General features: G+C 52.2%; 7 protein-coding genes across 7 annotated transcripts; 5 read left to right on the forward strand and 2 right to left on the reverse strand.

Annotated features, from left to right (window-relative positions):
* Nucleotides 1–758: 758 nt before the first annotated feature.
* On the forward strand, nucleotides 759–1,532 carry J4E85_009690 (uncharacterized protein; the record flags this gene model as incomplete). The annotated part of the gene is made up of 1 exon (XM_051473908.1): nucleotides 759–1,532. The coding sequence occupies one exon, from the start codon at nucleotides 759–761 to the stop codon at nucleotides 1,530–1,532; it is 774 nt and encodes a 257-aa protein (XP_051322312.1).
* A 2,220-nt stretch (nucleotides 1,533–3,752) lies between these two features.
* On the forward strand, nucleotides 3,753–5,518 carry J4E85_009691 (uncharacterized protein; the record flags this gene model as incomplete). Its single annotated transcript, XM_051473909.1, has 5 exons — nucleotides 3,753–3,940; nucleotides 4,005–4,181; nucleotides 4,237–4,428; nucleotides 4,479–4,785; nucleotides 4,835–5,518. 5 exons carry the CDS (start codon nucleotides 3,753–3,755, stop codon nucleotides 5,516–5,518), a joined length of 1,548 nt encoding a protein of 515 aa, XP_051322313.1.
* A 1,399-nt stretch (nucleotides 5,519–6,917) lies between these two features.
* On the forward strand, nucleotides 6,918–7,224 carry J4E85_009692 (uncharacterized protein; the record flags this gene model as incomplete). The annotated part of the gene is made up of 2 exons (XM_051473910.1): nucleotides 6,918–7,111; nucleotides 7,158–7,224. 2 exons carry the CDS (start codon nucleotides 6,918–6,920, stop codon nucleotides 7,222–7,224), a joined length of 261 nt encoding a protein of 86 aa, XP_051322314.1.
* A 948-nt stretch (nucleotides 7,225–8,172) lies between these two features.
* J4E85_009693 (uncharacterized protein) lies at nucleotides 8,173–9,834 on the forward strand (the record flags this gene model as incomplete). Its single annotated transcript, XM_051473911.1, has 2 exons — nucleotides 8,173–8,272; nucleotides 8,357–9,834. 2 exons carry the CDS (start codon nucleotides 8,173–8,175, stop codon nucleotides 9,832–9,834), a joined length of 1,578 nt encoding a protein of 525 aa, XP_051322315.1.
* Nucleotides 9,835–10,136: 302 nt separating this feature from the next.
* Nucleotides 10,137–11,331, reverse strand: J4E85_009694 (uncharacterized protein; the record flags this gene model as incomplete). The annotated part of the gene is made up of 4 exons (XM_051473912.1): nucleotides 10,137–10,309; nucleotides 10,369–10,536; nucleotides 10,596–10,738; nucleotides 10,793–11,331. 4 exons carry the CDS (start codon nucleotides 11,329–11,331, stop codon nucleotides 10,137–10,139), a joined length of 1,023 nt encoding a protein of 340 aa, XP_051322316.1.
* Nucleotides 11,332–11,777: 446 nt separating this feature from the next.
* On the reverse strand, nucleotides 11,778–12,803 carry J4E85_009695 (uncharacterized protein; the record flags this gene model as incomplete). The annotated part of the gene is made up of 1 exon (XM_051473913.1): nucleotides 11,778–12,803. The coding sequence occupies one exon, from the start codon at nucleotides 12,801–12,803 to the stop codon at nucleotides 11,778–11,780; it is 1,026 nt and encodes a 341-aa protein (XP_051322317.1).
* Nucleotides 12,804–14,994: 2,191 nt separating this feature from the next.
* Nucleotides 14,995–16,170, forward strand: J4E85_009696 (uncharacterized protein; the record flags this gene model as incomplete). The annotated part of the gene is made up of 3 exons (XM_051473914.1): nucleotides 14,995–15,331; nucleotides 15,384–15,689; nucleotides 15,740–16,170. The coding sequence occupies 3 exons, from the start codon at nucleotides 14,995–14,997 to the stop codon at nucleotides 16,168–16,170; spliced, it is 1,074 nt and encodes a 357-aa protein (XP_051322318.1).
* Between the last annotated feature and the right edge of the window lie 20 nt (nucleotides 16,171–16,190).

Below are 16,190 nucleotides of genomic sequence, written 5' to 3' on the forward strand. Positions count from 1 at the left end.
CGAATGCTTTTTTATTGAATGATTCGACTTTCGTGGGCTTTGATATTTATGGTTGTGATGGTGAGCAACGTCTCTGCCCTTGTGGCCGGATCATCGACGCGTGACGTCACCTTTTCGCCAGGACTAGTACGTGCTCCGAGCTGCACGCCCGCGTCTTCCGTACGTGGCTTCCCTCTGATCCACGTTACTGCAAACTGGCGAAGTCTCGCAAAGCGATGATCATCTTCGCTCTCGCTGCTGTCTGGAGACTTCGGAGAAGAAACACCAAATCTCGAACTGGAATTCCCAGCCCACTCTGGTTTCGCGCGCACTGCGTCGACGCGACGCACTACGTCTTACGATAACCAGTCTCATGGGCATCGATTCTGGCCCGTACCGTCTTAACGTCTCACGTGCCTGCTTCATTTGAGAAGAACAGATCAATGCGTTCCATTCACCGCTCGGGGGTGCTGGTGTTTCACAATGTTGCGCTGCTTGCCCCTGGCGTTCACGCGATCATTCTTTCGCCTGGCAAGGTGCACAGGTGCATTCACACCACCTGCCTCTTATGGTAAAATGCGCCTTCTATTTCAGGTTTAGACTATCAGCATACATCGCGGAGACACAACTCAACCCCAGTCTAGGACAGTATAACAGTCAAGCACACAGATCCGAAGATGGTACCTCCGAATTCACAACAAGAGCAGGAGCAGGACGCATGGGATGCTCCGAGTGTTCCGTGGCTTCTCCCTGACGCAAGACTGTATTCGTCTCCCATTATGTCAAGAACCTACGGCAATAACTACGTCAACTACGGCAACATGGGTCAACAGATTGGCTACGGTCAGGATACACCAGCTGTTAACACAGTATTTGCACCCCAGTACTCTGCTCAACATTTTGACCAACCTAGTGTTATTGCATCACCTACTACTCATCAAGGCCCACAGAGCTACGCACACCCCGCTCACCCGTCCGATATGTATGCTTCTCTTGATGAGGCTATGGCTGCCATGCCGTCACCTGATTGGAGCCCACCCATCAACGACGACACTCTTCCAACGTCAGATGCGGACCGCCAGCAGTGGATCCAAAACCTCCTCGATGCCGTCAACAACGTCAAGAATACCCAAGGCAACAAAGGCAAAGACTTCAAGAAGCGTTGGACTGATCCCGTGAAAGGGCCAAGTAACTACTACCTCTTTCTAGATAAACTCATCCTTTGCTGGAATATTGAGGATCTTGTAGAGCGCTTGCACCGGGTTGGGCCATCAGCACTGCATTCCTTCGACGATAATTTCTGGGAATCAGCAGGGCGAACACGAAGCTGGACGTTCCAACACCGGATGAATAGGATAATAGAATTGCTCACTGTTTCCAAGACAAGGTGCGACTCCTTGCTCGGCGGCAGTAGTCTGCAGAACATCGTAGCCAACCCAGGGGAGCGCGCCGTTGCAACTAGGACACAAGCAAGGCAGAATGCGAAGCGTGGTAAGACGCTGAAGGCTGGCCGGGTGGCGAAGAAACTGAAGGCAAGAGGGCATAAAGGGTAGGCATTTGCTTTAGCAGCGTAAAAATTGATCAACGAGGTACCTCGTGAGTCTTGGTATCAAGCCTTGGTATTCCGACTAACGGACTTGTTTTTCAGTGACCTGTCGTGACGTTGTAGCGAGGGAGCGATACCTCTTTTCCCTGATGAGGGAATGAATACCGGAGAGTCTCATCCTGTCGTGACCGCAATCGGCGTGATGGCAGTGACTACCACGGTTCTGTCGGAATACGGCACCGAATAGCGATCATATACTCATCATACTGTGCTCAACGCCTCCAACTAGTGCATCTAAATGTTCGCTACTACTATGCCAACGCTTGTCTTGCTCCATCAAGTCGACTTGATATCGCCCAGAAGAAGTGTTTCCGGATCACTCGAGGAAGTCGAACGATCTACATCCCGCGTAGACGCATGGATTTGCGGCCGCGGTCAAAAGCAGTTGCCACATCCGAACTAAGAGCCGCAATTATGCAGGGCCAGAAGCTACCGGGTGGATTCGCACGACGCGTGATTGGTGTCGCTGCCAGGACCGTGTTCGGTATTTTCGCCTCCCCATATCCCCGCTGTGCCTAGATCTGTGCCAAGTTAGAAGAGTAGAATGCATGATGCATGCGCAAGTGGGTGATCTAGCTAGAGCGCAAGTCAATCCATCCGTTTCAAAATTAGAAAGACCCTTATGGCGTGAGAAGGTTACCCATTGTAGGTCTTCCGGTGAAGATGGGGTTGTGGCTTGCACCCGTTCGAGCTATGCAAATCTTCGGCTAGATGGTGGTAGTTCATACCGAATTGAACTATTGCTAAGGATTTCAATCAGGCACAATCTCGGCGCGTATAGCCAAAGTCTCGGGGCTCGAACCGGAAGCCGTGAAGAAATGTGGCCTCCGTGGGCGCATGCCCTTCCTCAGGCCACAACTGTGGATACGATATTATGCAATTGTTACCACGTCCAAGAGTACACACGAGTAATTGTAGTCGTTTCGGCGTTTGAACTCGGAGTCTTGGTGTGAAGGATTTAGCGAGGACACGGGGGGCCTTCCCCCGTCCAAACGTTATCGCCTCCGCCGTCATCCCCACATCTCTCCTTCATCCACCCAATCCTGAGCATCTACCGAACCATATTTGGTCTTTTCGCGCACCAGCAAGGTTGAGGTCAGGTCATGTTAGCCAGCACACCTCTACCGCCAAGACCGGATTGTCCCCGCTCACACTCCATGTCTCGTGCGCGCTTGCTGTTCACTCTGCCGCGTGCGCGAAACATCCAACCACCCAGGGACCGCAAGCCGCACCATCGGGCCTTGCACCAGTGCTTAGTCCGCACATAACACCAAAAACAGTCCAGACCACCAGTTTGACCGGATGCGTATTGTCCGATCACTAACAATAGCTGAAGGCGCGGTGTTGGGACGTTGCCACGGGCCTCTATGAACAAAGGATGGGTGTTAAAAGAAGCCCACTCAAGGGCGCTCGGCTGACGACGAAGCATCTTGGCCGTCGTATGTGCCGTTCTCCATCTTGGCTTACAACGAGGCGAGAAAAGCTTCGGCAGCCGCGGCGGCACAGCTCGTCGCTGCGGGGTCAGTCGCCAAGTTTTGTGGCTGCTTCACTGGCTCGAAGCTTCTTTGCGAGCAAGTCTCGCGAGGAAGCTTCGCCAGCGCTTGCGGAGCTTGGTCGGACACAAGCACAGAACGGTTTTCGGTGCTACTACGCATATCAACGAAGTATGTGTGGTGTGGTCGCGCAATCTGTAGTCGGAAAGTTACCACGTTTGCGGGAAATCGAAAGGGCGACCCCATGGGGAAGATGTCAACGGCGTCGTAGGATCGTCACACCCACTTCTTTCCTCCGCTCTGAGAGAACGCACTGATACGTCCGATCCGACCCCGGGACATGTTCTGTTTTGTCACTTGCGCACAAGCGCTAGCTTGGCCCACCGGAAGGCTTAGTGCAAAATAGCGCTCTTGGCGGACCGGAGATGGTTACATTCACTGCAAATCGAACTGCACGGACGGACTTGGCAGAACTTGGCTCGCATCAAGACTCAGCGGCTGACTGACATGGGCGTTGATAGTATCGTTACGAGGCGTTCTGGTCAGCCAAGATGACTGCGGGTATATATTGAGCTCCCCCGCGCTCGATCTTGAAATCAGCAGTGCGATCGGACTTGCGCCTACATCTACAGGGCAGTCTTCTTACCTTCTCAATTCAAGTTACCATCAGCACCATGGCGAGCACCAACCGCCCAGCAGACCCATTGGCGAAGGGTATCATCCCCACCGCCAAACAGAGTCTCAAGGATCTCTTCACTTGGGACCAACGTGTAGTCGTTCGCAATGACTACGGCGAGGAGCACTGCGAGTGGCAGAAGCCAGAGCCTCTCAAGAATCCTATCAGCCTGTTCGCTCAACTCGGGTAAGTTCTGACTGTACGAAGTGCATGTGAGACATATACTGACTTCGTACCTCTACCTCTGCAGATTGAAGGATTGGCTGTACTTCCTTGTCGGATTCCTCGCATGGACTGCCGATGCCTTTGACTTCCACGCGCTGTCAATTCAGACTACCAAGCTTGCCGACTACTACGACACCTCAAACACTGCTATCTCGACGGCCATCACCCTGACATTGCTTCTCCGCTCCGTCGGTGCTGCTATGTTAGTAATACCCATGTACGAACTGTATGTGAGACAAATACTGATCCATTTTTAGGTTTGGCGTGGCGGGCGATAAGTTCGGTCGAAAGTGGCCCATGGTTCTTAACATGATCATCTTGGGTCTTCTCCAGGTTGCTACCATCTACGCTGGAACTTTCCAGCAATTCTTGGCTGTACGGAGTCTCTTCGGTCTCTTCATGGGAGGTGTCTACGGAAACGCCATCTCCATGGCGCTTGAGAACTGCCCGTAAGTACATCTGAGTTAATTACATGGAAGTCCCATACTGACATTCGCAGGGTCAACGCCCGTGGTCTTATGAGTGGTATCCTACAGCAAGGTTACTCATTCGGTTATGTGCTCGCAGCTTGCGCCAACTTGGGTGTCGGTGGTGCGACAAACACCTGGAAGACCGTCTTCTGGGTCGGCGCCGGTTTCTCGATCGCTGTCGGTCTCATCCGCGTATGCTTCCCTGAATCGAAGCAGTTCCTAGAGGCAAAGAAGGCTGGACACAAGAAGGCGCCCGGTGCCTTCTGGGCCGAGACAAAGCAGATGCTTCGCAAGGAGTGGAAGATGTGTGTCTACTGCATCATCCTCATGACTTGGGTATGACAAGCCGCTTCTAAGTTGATGAACTGCCGCTAACATCGCTCAGTTCAACTACTACTCCCACACGAGCCAAGACAGCTACACTACTTTCATGAAAGAGCAAAAGCATCTCAGCCCCGCAGGTGCTACCCGTGCTTCCATCCTGATGAAGACCGGTGCCTGTGTCGGTGGTACCATTCTTGGATACACCTCGCAATGGTTCGGTCGTCGCCGCATGATCGTCTGCGCTGCCTTGATCTCCGCTTGCCTTATCCCTGCCTGGGTCCTCCCCACCACTGAGCGTGGTCTATCTGCATCTGGCTTCATGATCCAATTCTTCGTCCAGGGTGCTTGGGGTGTCATTCCCATCCACTTGAGCGAGCTGTCACCACCTGCTTTCCGATCCTCTTTCGTCGGTATCACCTACCAACTCGGAAACATGATTTCCTCGCCCTCCGCTCAGATCGTCAACGCCGTCGCCGAGGCCACTATGATCAGCACTGCAAAGGGCGAGCAGTCTCCCGCTTACGGACCAGTCATGGCTGTTGCGACTGCAATCATCGCTCTCGGTATTGCTGTCACTACTGCTCTTGGCCCTGAGAAGAAGGGTCGTCACTTCGAGGAGGCTGGTCCTATCGGTGCCAACATTGAGCCCGTCAAGGACATCGAGTCTGGCAGCATGCACAGCGAGAAGGATGGTGTCAAGGCCGTTGAGGTCGTTGACGGCTCCAACCACAACGAGAAGGCTTGAGGATGCTCTTCCACCGGATCTTGTCTGCAGTGCAGAGCAAGTTGAGCGGTTGAGCCGCTGGCTGATACCAACAATGATGATACCAAACAGGTCCATATGACCATGAGATACGATGAATGAATAAGAACATGAACAACAATAATTCCTTCACTTCCTTATGCTTTCTGGACGATGTGTGCCATGCTCAATCGCTATTACTAACGATGCATAATTCCTCTCGCGCATTCCACGTCATGTGCTTCATCCTCTCCACATTCGCCCTGCGCATGCTCCACCGTAGAACGGAGCAGAGCCTCATGCACTCTTCCCTTCCGCACGTGGTCAGTACCAAGATCGCCCAGATCCGACTACTGTAATTGGGTGGATACAGTACCGGAGGCCTTGTTTGGTTTCGAGTCATGTCGGAGTAGCAATGGTCCGATCGCGGCGTTTGCCTGACAAGGTATACCGAAGCCTGCCAAGTTTACGGGTAGAGTGGCACGGTGGTGGGGGTCGAGATGTTGTTTTTCCAGTGGAATGTGCCTGCTTTCTGATTATACTGCCTGATGCTGATGTGATGCTATGCGTGAACCACATTGGCAGCGCGAGGTGGCTGATGGATTTTGGTGTGCAAGCCACAGCTTACTAATGTGGCGCCACAGATGAGCTCATTGATGCAAATCTGGATTTCTCCATCGCGACCTAGGTAATGCCAAGGTGCGGAGATTGCGTTGGAGAACTGCAAGCTGCCAAATTGCTTAGTCTAACGCTTTATCTCTGCTGAGACGCACTCACTCTATAGATCTCCTCGGGATATATGACGACTTCTTCGATTGAAAATGCGTCTCAAGGCGTACCCATTTTGTACCTAGGTACCTAGGTAATCAGGCTGTCGCAAGTGCATTTGCGACGGCACAGCCTCCTGTAGCCGCTGGTGCATAGGAGCAGATAGAGTGTAAGCAGCGAACGGGGCGTAGCTATCTTGCCTGACCGCACAGCTTGGTCTTCCGGCAAGGCAGAAACGCCTTCCGTGGTGCTGCGGTAAGTGGCGTACTTGGTGTTGCGATGTGCAACCAGTCATTGAAGGCCGCGTCGCGTGCAGTCGCTGGGGCATGCACACTCAGCCTTCCACACACACACATGAAGAAACTTCCAGTACACAGCCTCGAAGACTCAGCTGAGCTCCAGTACGACTTTGCCCCATACATGTTCGCACACGACCGCTCGAGCGCCCTGTTGAGAAGTTGCCTTCATGTGTGATGCACGAACACTGGAGCGTCAGTCGCATCCAAACATTGAAATCGTCTTGAACGTTCGTTGAAGTTATTTCTACCATACTTTGCGTTATAATACTGACGATTTAAAGCGCATGTTTAGAATGCATAGGTGTGGCTGAAATTACACTGATTCTTCAGCCGCCATGGAGACTGCCGGCCTTGCTGTTGGCACGCTTGCGCTCATTGGGGTCTTCGAAGACTGTGTGACGCTCCTCTCGCAGATTGGAGCGGCCAAATGCATGGAGAAAGATTACACACTACTCAAAACAAGGCTTAACTTCCAAAAGACGCTGTTGCTCCAATGGGCAGAACGACTGAAGTTACACGATGTCGATGGGTACGATACGCGACTGGACGACCCAGACCTCCGATGTCTTGTGCAGCAAGGTCTTGGCTGCATTCTCGGGCTTCTGCAAGACGGAGACGTACTGGAACAACGTTATGGTCTGAGATCAGCTGACGACGTAACGGATGTCTCAGCGGCTGTGACTGATCGACCGCGGACAAGCTTACGCAAAAGGTTGCTCAACTTCCGACCCCTTCTCAAATCGTCGAATTCTCAGTTTGGTCAAGGTGGAGACTCTCTTTAGTCTTTAAGCAAAGATTGCAAAAGCAAATCCTCCAGTTTCAGTAGGATAAAATGGGTCATCAAAGACAAGGAACAATTTGAAAGCCTTATTTCCAAGTTATCGGATCTGATCACAGACATCAATCAAGTGGTCCCACGCCGGCTGGACAATGCGTTTGGCCACACTGTACAGAAGCATGAAACACAAGCTTTGAACAGCGATTGCAACTTGGATAGGCGTATCGATTCTTACGTAGTGAACAAGAGCAAGCTCGTGGGCGACGAAAAGAAGGCATTCGATGAAAAATGTACAAAAAGGATTCTGGACCGACTTTGGTTTCGCTTAATCGACGATAGAAGAAACAACATCGCCGCAACTCACTCCAACACCTACGAATGGGCCATCAAACCGCCTGCATCTGGGGTCATTTGGGATGACTTGGGAAAATGGCTACGATTTGGACGCGATATCTATTGGATACATGGTAAACCGGGCAGCGGTAAATCGACGTTGATGGTGAGCAATATTTAAGCATGAAGTTCGTGCGAATAGTGTACTAATGTTATGATCAAATTAGAAATTCCTGTACAATCACCCCGAGACCATGTCGTCACTACGCTCGTGGGCAGGTCACAGAACATTGACAATGGCCTCATTCTTCTTGTGGAATATCGGATCTGTAGAGCAAAGCTCACAAGAAGGACTTGCCCGGGGATTGCTATATCATGTTCTCGGGCAGAACCCAAAACTGATACCTGCAGTACTCCCGCATATGTGGCAAGAAGCGCAAAATCGCACTAGCGACTTAAAAGTGTTGTCGAACACCGAGATGGAGACCGCATTCGAAAATTTAGGCGCTATATCAACGAACGGAGCTTTCGCCTTCTTCATCGATGGTCTCGATGAGTTCACGGGCAACGAACGAGACGGTATATCCTTTGTGAAAAGCCTCGCAACCAGCGCAAACATCAAGCTCCTAGTTTCAAGCAGGCCCATTGATACATGCATCGCAGCTTTCTCCTCTGCGCCGCAGCTGAGACTTCAGGATATAACGAGACCGGACATCGAACTGTACATCAACGACACTGTGAGGTCACACTCCTATGTCGCAGAGTACAAGTTCGTAAGCCACGAAATCGTCCAAGAGCTGATAGAATACATACAGAACAAAGCAGATGGTGTATTCTTATGGGTCGTGCTTGCGTGCCGCACGCTCCTTGAGGGGTTTGAGGCCTACGACAGCGTAGAGGAAATACGACGTCGCGTTGAGGAATTACCACCGGAACTCGAAAGTCTCTTCCGCCACATACTCAACGGCCTCCCTACTCGCTACCTTCAACAAGCTGCGCGACTTCTGCGAATTTGTTACATCCATCGCTCACTACAAATCGAAGACAAGACATCAGCCGTTAGTTTAGCCTGGGCTTATGAAAAGAACATGGAGACACGCGCAATGGAAGATTTCACAGAACCTAATCTCGATGAAAAGAGATCCAGAACTACGATGTTCGAAGGCCGTTTGCGTAGTCGATGTAGAGGACTCCTGGAGGTCTACAAGTCCTTTATGAGCAAGGATCCTTACGTCGATTTCATGCACCGTACCGTGTTTGAGTTCCTCAGTACTCCGAATATTTGGGACATTGATTGCCTGCACATCAGTGACCACGCTTTTGACGCCAGCACGGTTTTGGCATATATGTCCTGCTACACCCTGTACAACAGCGAACTGGGAAGCATCACGGGGAAGGATAGGGCTTTCTGGACTGCCGTTGCTTATGCGCAGGAGGTGGAACAGAATTCGCCTTCGCACATGTCCCGCTTACTTAGCCGTTTCGCTTTTGCGATTCTACATGAAACAAACTACAAGAACTCAGATCTATCCCCTGTGTCCGATCTGTCACTGGATACAAATGCTATTCTACTAGCAATAGAAATCGGCTTCACAACTTTCGCCCAAAGACACGACCTCAAAAGTTTCAACGACCTCCGGAAGCTGAGAAGCGGGCAAGAAAGTCCGGGATACAGCCTTCTCTATCACGCTTTTCTGAGTCCACTGTTGGCTACAAGCGTTGTATATCAAGACGAGTATGCATGTTATCCGGGTATGATCGATCTTCTTATCCGCGCTGGCAGCGATCCAAACGACAGTATAGAACTGTCTGGGGATGATACGAAAACTTGCTGGGTCGCATGGATGGAATCCAAGCACATGGTCACTAGGAAGAGTTTCCGTGCTGTGGATGATGCTGAAGTAACGATGATGATGATTCGTGCCGGTGCAGCTCTCATTCCTCAAAATCCCGATGATCCTGCAACTGGCGTTGCTCATATCGCTACAGAAGACCACCGAGGACGCCTCACAGATGCTGTGGGCCAATGGCTGAAGTTGGCGCCTGAACTACCCAGATGGGAAGATCGGGACAAGTTGATAGCGCTCTGCAATGGGATTACAGCTGCAGTAGCAGCAAGCTACCAACCCAATTATAGCTGAGGAGGCAGAAGATAAGCCAACGGAAGCTTCAACTGCTTACCGTGGTACAGGGTGACAGATAATCGGGCATAATTACAGATACAGCGCGACGGACCGCCTTCGACTAGTAAATCGGAAAGACGTATATGAGGGAGTGATTTCAACTGTTTTTGCTCATTTGTGGTATGTATCAGCGCAAAAAGCCCAAAGAGAGGAGTTATATACAGCTATAGCCAAAACTCATAGCATATTCAACGAAGATGAAGAACGAGCAAGTCTCCTAAGTAACCTGCAGGCTTCCCTATGCCATTATTCCAAGATGTTTATTTCCTCCTGTTCTGGCTCATGCCCAGAATCTGTACCATGCGGACGAAGATGTTGATGAAGTCCAGCTCGAGCGAGATGGACTCGTTGACGGGATCCTTGGGGATCAAGCCGCGCTCGGCCTGGCGCGCATGGTTCAGCACCTTCTGCACGTCGTAGAGCGTGAAGCCTCCTAGTAAAACGGTCAGTGTATGTCTTACAGGCAATTGATACAAGGGGAAAGAGCCTGACCAAATACTGCAAGACCTCCATATAGCCAGATGTTCTCGGTGAACATAAGTGTGCGAGCAGCGGTGGCGGGAATGACGAGTGGAGCGAGGCCAGAAAGCGCCACAATGGCCACGCCGCCCAAAAGCGGTGCGCCTAGGTAGAGGTACTTGTCTGTCTTTGCGGTCGCACCTGGAAATAAAAAGTCAGTGTGTGTATCTTCCATGCACTTCGTACGGGCCACAACTTACCAACGAAAGCAATTGAACCCATCATTCCGGCAGTGTAGAGACCGGCGCGAGCGAGGATGGCAGGGTGCATGAAGAAGAGGGGCGACAGGAGGAGGGCTTGAGTACCGTTGAAGGCAGTCCAGAGGGCGTACTTTTGGACGTAGCTGCGTCGGGTTAGCATGTCTACTCCACAACACAATATCGATATCCACACTTACTTAGACGGCGAGGTAGCCATGGTGCCATACATTGTGCCAATGCTTCCAACCAGGCCAACTCCGAGTACCAGCCATGGGTTTGCGCTCATAAGCCTGAAGCTCCAGCCGTTCATGTGCAGCGCGCGGGCAGCAATGCCGATCATTCCAATACCGAGGCCAGTGTGCATGAAGGTGTCGTTGAGGTATTCGCGCTCGAATGGCGGCATGCCGCCGTCCTCGCGGGTCTCGCGGTTGAAGATAAAGTTGATGCCTAGAAGGGTGGCACCGAAGATGCCGGCTCCATACAGCATGCGCTGTCGCAAGTCGCCCTGCGCCACCGGGTTGTATGCAGCCTGCTGGTATCCGCGTCGGAACGCTTGCTGGAACTTGGAAACATTGTGCGATGTCGATACCGTGGGCTTTGCGGGGCGGAAGAAGTGCGACTGCTGCTTCAGTGGCGTGTTGTGGAATGCGCGGATCGTGAGGGTCTGCGGTGCTTTCGGCGATGCTTGTCGCAATGTTGCCGTGATGGCGAAGGGTCTCCGTAAGAGGGACGCCATGATGTGTGTGTGCCTTTGCGATGTCGTTGTCGATGGGGAGGTGGAAGGCGGCGCGATGATATATGTAACGGGTAATGACGTTTTGCGTGGTGGAAAGCGCGAGAAATGCCAAGCCGCCTTAACTCCGAGGCATGTTCACGCTATTTGCTCGTCCACGAGGTCATGCATTTGTCACTTCACAGTCATGATGAAAGAGCCTGTTCAGGTGACATATTGTATGCATTTCTCTGAACTATATTTCGGAATGGCGCACTTAACTTGTAAGAAAGCGTTGGAAGCTGTGGTCCAGACTAACGGCGATGGTAACACAGCGTAATAGATTCCTCATAACACGTACACGTCTATCGCAAACTATTCCCTTTCGACTCTAATTCATAGTTCCCTTCTCTTCGGTTCTCTTGCTACCAATACAAACGTCACTCTTGCGCTGCGATGCCAACCTGTACTCAACAGCGTAAAGAAGAGCCTGAACGTCGATGATCCGATGGAGGGTAGTCAGATTTCTGACTCCTCGATGATGTCCTGTACAATAGCAAGCTTTTGATACCCATCAAGCTGCGATGTGAGTTATGTGTGCTTGGTGCCGGCTGGAAGGGAATCCGGGGTAATGCCGTAATTTCATCATCCCGGCTGTACATCGATGTCAACTTGCTGCGTGAACTTCGTGGCGGTGTCTGGAGCTTGACAGGCATGGGGGCATTGATTTTTTCGAACTCTACGACGTGTTCTTTGATGTCGCTCACCGCATCATGATACATCGTAGTGGGATCGGATGTCTTGATCCGGGTAATTCTGGCGGGAATCCGGCGAAGCCCTGGCGTATATGTTTCTGGCTGCTCATCTGGAGAAAGACTCGGAACATCATCCACATCTGGAGGAGGGGGGTGTAGAGACTTCGGTATCGTCTCAAGTAGATCGAAGTTGAAGTTGAAGCCAGAGAAACGACTAGGTGACTTCCAGAACTCGTTCGCGATAAGAGGAGGGCCAAGCATGTCTACATCTTTCTGGTATGCGTCCCAACGTCCCTGCGTTTCGCGTGTAGCGCCCTCTGCGCTTCTGATTTGAGACCGTTTGCGGTGGCCGGCGATTGTATGACGCGGGCCAAGGTCCTGGTTGTATATCTGCGAGGCACTTTCGAGCTGGAGGATTCGCGTTTGCATGTCGAGCATTGCCTCTCTCTGTGTCGCTAGCTCGGCCTGAACATTGTGTATGATCTCAATCAGAGTGCGGTTCGTCTGGCGCAATTGAGATTTGGTGATCGAGGCTTGGGATGGCCGCCTTGACCTGGAAGAACGCTGGTGCATGCTCGAAGACTCATATGCTGCGGCGATGGATCCTTCGGGGCCACTCAACAAGTCCAGCATAGTTGCGCCAGACAGATTTGCCTTGTGGCTCCGAGATGCGCTGTCGTCATGGTAGAATGTATGTGCGGGTTTGGAGGGGGTGTTTGGAGAGTTGAGAAAAGTGGTCATCTTGCTGTATGCGTGCGTGAGAAAGCTGGAATGACGACGGTCAAGTAAAGAAAGTTAGTGCTAGCGAGCATGAACGCCTATATTGATTTTGCAAAAGCATTGCAATGTTTCGTCGTTTCCTCATCACCCTCAGACGCCAACCCGTTTCGCCACTGTAGTTAACTTCGCAGGCATGCGATGCTGATACTATAAGGAGTGCCGCCAGGGGCACGGAGCTGATGAGCATTACCATTCGCTCAATGTGCAACGGAGGTGTGGCGCTGGGCTAATCGCGTCACGGTGAGCATGCGAGAAGGACTACCAAACATCGTCAAGACGCTGGTGTCGGGGCTGTCCTGGCGTTGTAGGTTTCAGCTGTCGAGGATCGTGTTTCGGCCAGGAGTGCGGAAGGCACGGCTCCAGGCTGTCGAGGTCGCTTGCACAGACCTGGATGGCGACTAGCGCAGTTCTTAGCTCATGGAGAACATTCCGGACTGCGAAGCTCCAGCCTCCAGAAAATCGCGAAGCTTACGTCACGTTACTATACCTACTGCCACAACTCCAAGAGCAGCAGGTCTGTGTTTTCCGTTCAGGAGTCGCAGGCTGCTCCTTCCTTGCAGCGACACCTTGAAACCCACGCAGGGTGAGCCATGACTAGGCACTTTCTGCCGGCGCGCAAGAGCGGCTTTACGCACAGATAGAGGACCTAGCAAGGAAGTTCCTGTACTGCTAATATCTCTTGCAGAGCATAGTCGCGTTATTGTCTTCTTTGGTTGCCTTATGCCGGCTGCGGCAGCAATACTGATGATGAGCTCTTACGCACCCCGCAATGCCCCTGGCACGTGTGTCTTCCGAGCTCTCTATTGTGCGAAAGCCACTCACCTTCCAAACCTGCGTATCAAGGCTCCCGATACTGCTACCTCAATCACGCGTACTCGCCTCAAGCACGCTCCTGCTAGTGGCATATCGCCGCTTGGGCTGCCGGATATCCATAGCCTATGACGGGGGTGCTGACGATGCGCGGTCTGCTCACCATAATCACCTTACGGAAACTTCGACAATATACGTGCTAATTTGAGCGCTCAGGAGTGAATGAATGTCGTCGAAGAGGGGGAGAGTATCGTCCGAAGACACCGCAAGGACAGTCCACCTCTCGGAACCGAGTGGCTGTTCTCGAGCGAGTGCTCCGAGGAGTAAGAGGAGTCGGTCTCACGGTCTCGACTGCTAGAGCCCGGTAAGAAGCATGTCACCGGCTTTACGACAAGTGGAAATCATTCCGCGGTGAACGTGGGTAGAAGATCGAGCCATGTACAGAGCGCTGCTCCCAGCTACGTGACATCTCCAGTCCCATGTCACATATGGCAGCTGCCAGGATCTGCATCCATCCAGGCACATGAGACACGCACACTCGGCTCCATAGGCCCGACCCGTTCGAAGACATTGTTGGTGCTGAGAAATACGGGTCATGCCATTTGCTCCACCTTACGAGCCTGCCGGTTTTCATCAATGCAAAAGTATATCCAGATGGTGTCTTGGCCGCCCGACTATACATGTGTAAGCCCCAGTAAAATCCGACCGCCCTCCCCTCGCTTAACCGAGACTGGCTAAGTAGATTCAACGAGTTTGTATCTGTCTTCAGATGCAGCATCAAACAGCATTCCACCAACCTCGAACCAGAAGGTATTTACCTGTACAAGCTTGGGGATGCTCGCTTGTGCATTTTTAGATGTATAGATCCAGATTTGCATCATTATGCGGACGCATCACACCGCATTCAACTACCGATCACCACGCGCAGCACTTCCGGTTAATATACGACTGGTCGACATTAGCCACACGTCGTCCTGGAGAGTCGTACCAAGACTACCATGCCGCATGCACTCCGCCGCCAAGATCGGGCACTAGATGAACGCTAATCTAGCTGCGGCGCGTGTACCGAAGCGAGCAATTGCCGCTGCCTATCACAGCCATGTTGATTATGGACCTCATCCTAGACAATCTGTGGAGAGTAGCACACAACAGGGAACGCAGTTTAGACTGCGCGGTGACGAGAACAGCGACAGCACAGATGTGTAGATCCAGAAGGATGTCATTAGCACCTGCAGGAATACCGCACCAAGGCGCAGCAACCGGAAAGTATAAGAAGGCCGACTACATGGCATCTTGAGATCACCTTGAGCCTCCTCACGTCCACAGAGCATTTGCAGACATCATGGTTCAGCTCACACAAGCCCTCGCTGCCATTCTCTTGGCTACCGGTGTTGTCGCGCATCCTGGTGGCAACACCAACAAGGAGATCTTGAGGAGGCAGGCTCATTTGGATCATCCCAACCGTCGAAGTGTTCAGGCGTGTAAAAGGGATCTCGTCGAGACCGGGTGGGTCCGGGAGCAGCACCAGAGGCGTGAGGCAAGGCTCCACGAGCTTCGGGTTGCAGCTGGTTTCGCAAAAGAACACGAGTTCGTCCGTCGTGACGTCGCTGAAGTCGAGGAAAGCTACGGTGCCGAGGCAGCATGCACGCTTGACCCTGAATCCACTGAGGGTCCATACTGTAAGTGGAGAAGGTTGCATCTCTTGAGACAGGTTGGCTTACAAACTGATAGGGGTCACCGGTGAGCTCGTTCGCCAGGACCTTTTGACCGGAGAGAAGGGTGCCATCACCCACTTGGACGTCAACGTTATCGACACTTCATCTTGCAAGCCTGTCACCGATGCCTACGTTGAGATGTGGGGAAGTAACGCCACTGGTGTCTACACGGGTGTTCAGGCGAAGGGCAACGGTGACGGTTCTGCTACCGCTATCGCGACCAATGCTCTTCGCGGCGTGCAACCCACCGGCGCCAATGGCACCGCTACCTTCATTACCGTTATCCCAGGACACTACGTCGGCCGCACGAACCATCTCCACAGTACGCTTCACTCCTGTCTTTTACCAACGTCTCAATACTGACAACCCTAGCCATCATCCACCATGGTGCTAAGCTTCTTCCCAACAATACCATTCAAGGCGGCACGATTTCGCATGTCGGTCAGTTCTATATCGAGCAGAACTTCCTAGGCCAAGTTGAGAAGACTTCTCCTTACAACACGAACAAGCAAGCCATCACCACCAACGCAGTTGATGCGCTCTTCAACATGGCGAAGCAGGGTGGCGACGACCCAGTGATGAAGATTTCGCTCATTGGCAAGACTATCGAAGATGGGCTCTACGCTACCATCGATGTCGGCGTCAATCCCCGCGCGAGACAGAATCCTCAACCCGTAAATATGTGGACGGCAGATGGTGGTGTACCGGTCAAAGGAAGCCCATGGACAGGATACCCCGATACTTGCTTGTACTGTGGAATGAGGCCCCCGAAGGAGAAGAAGGACGTTCTCTCCGAGGAGTAAATTGCCATGGGGAGAAAAGA

Source organism: Alternaria conjuncta, assembly GCF_024043145.1.
Source record: "Alternaria conjuncta strain BMP 0040 chromosome Unknown scaffold_18, whole genome shotgun sequence".
Lineage (NCBI taxonomy): Eukaryota > Fungi > Ascomycota > Dothideomycetes > Pleosporales > Pleosporaceae > Alternaria > Alternaria conjuncta.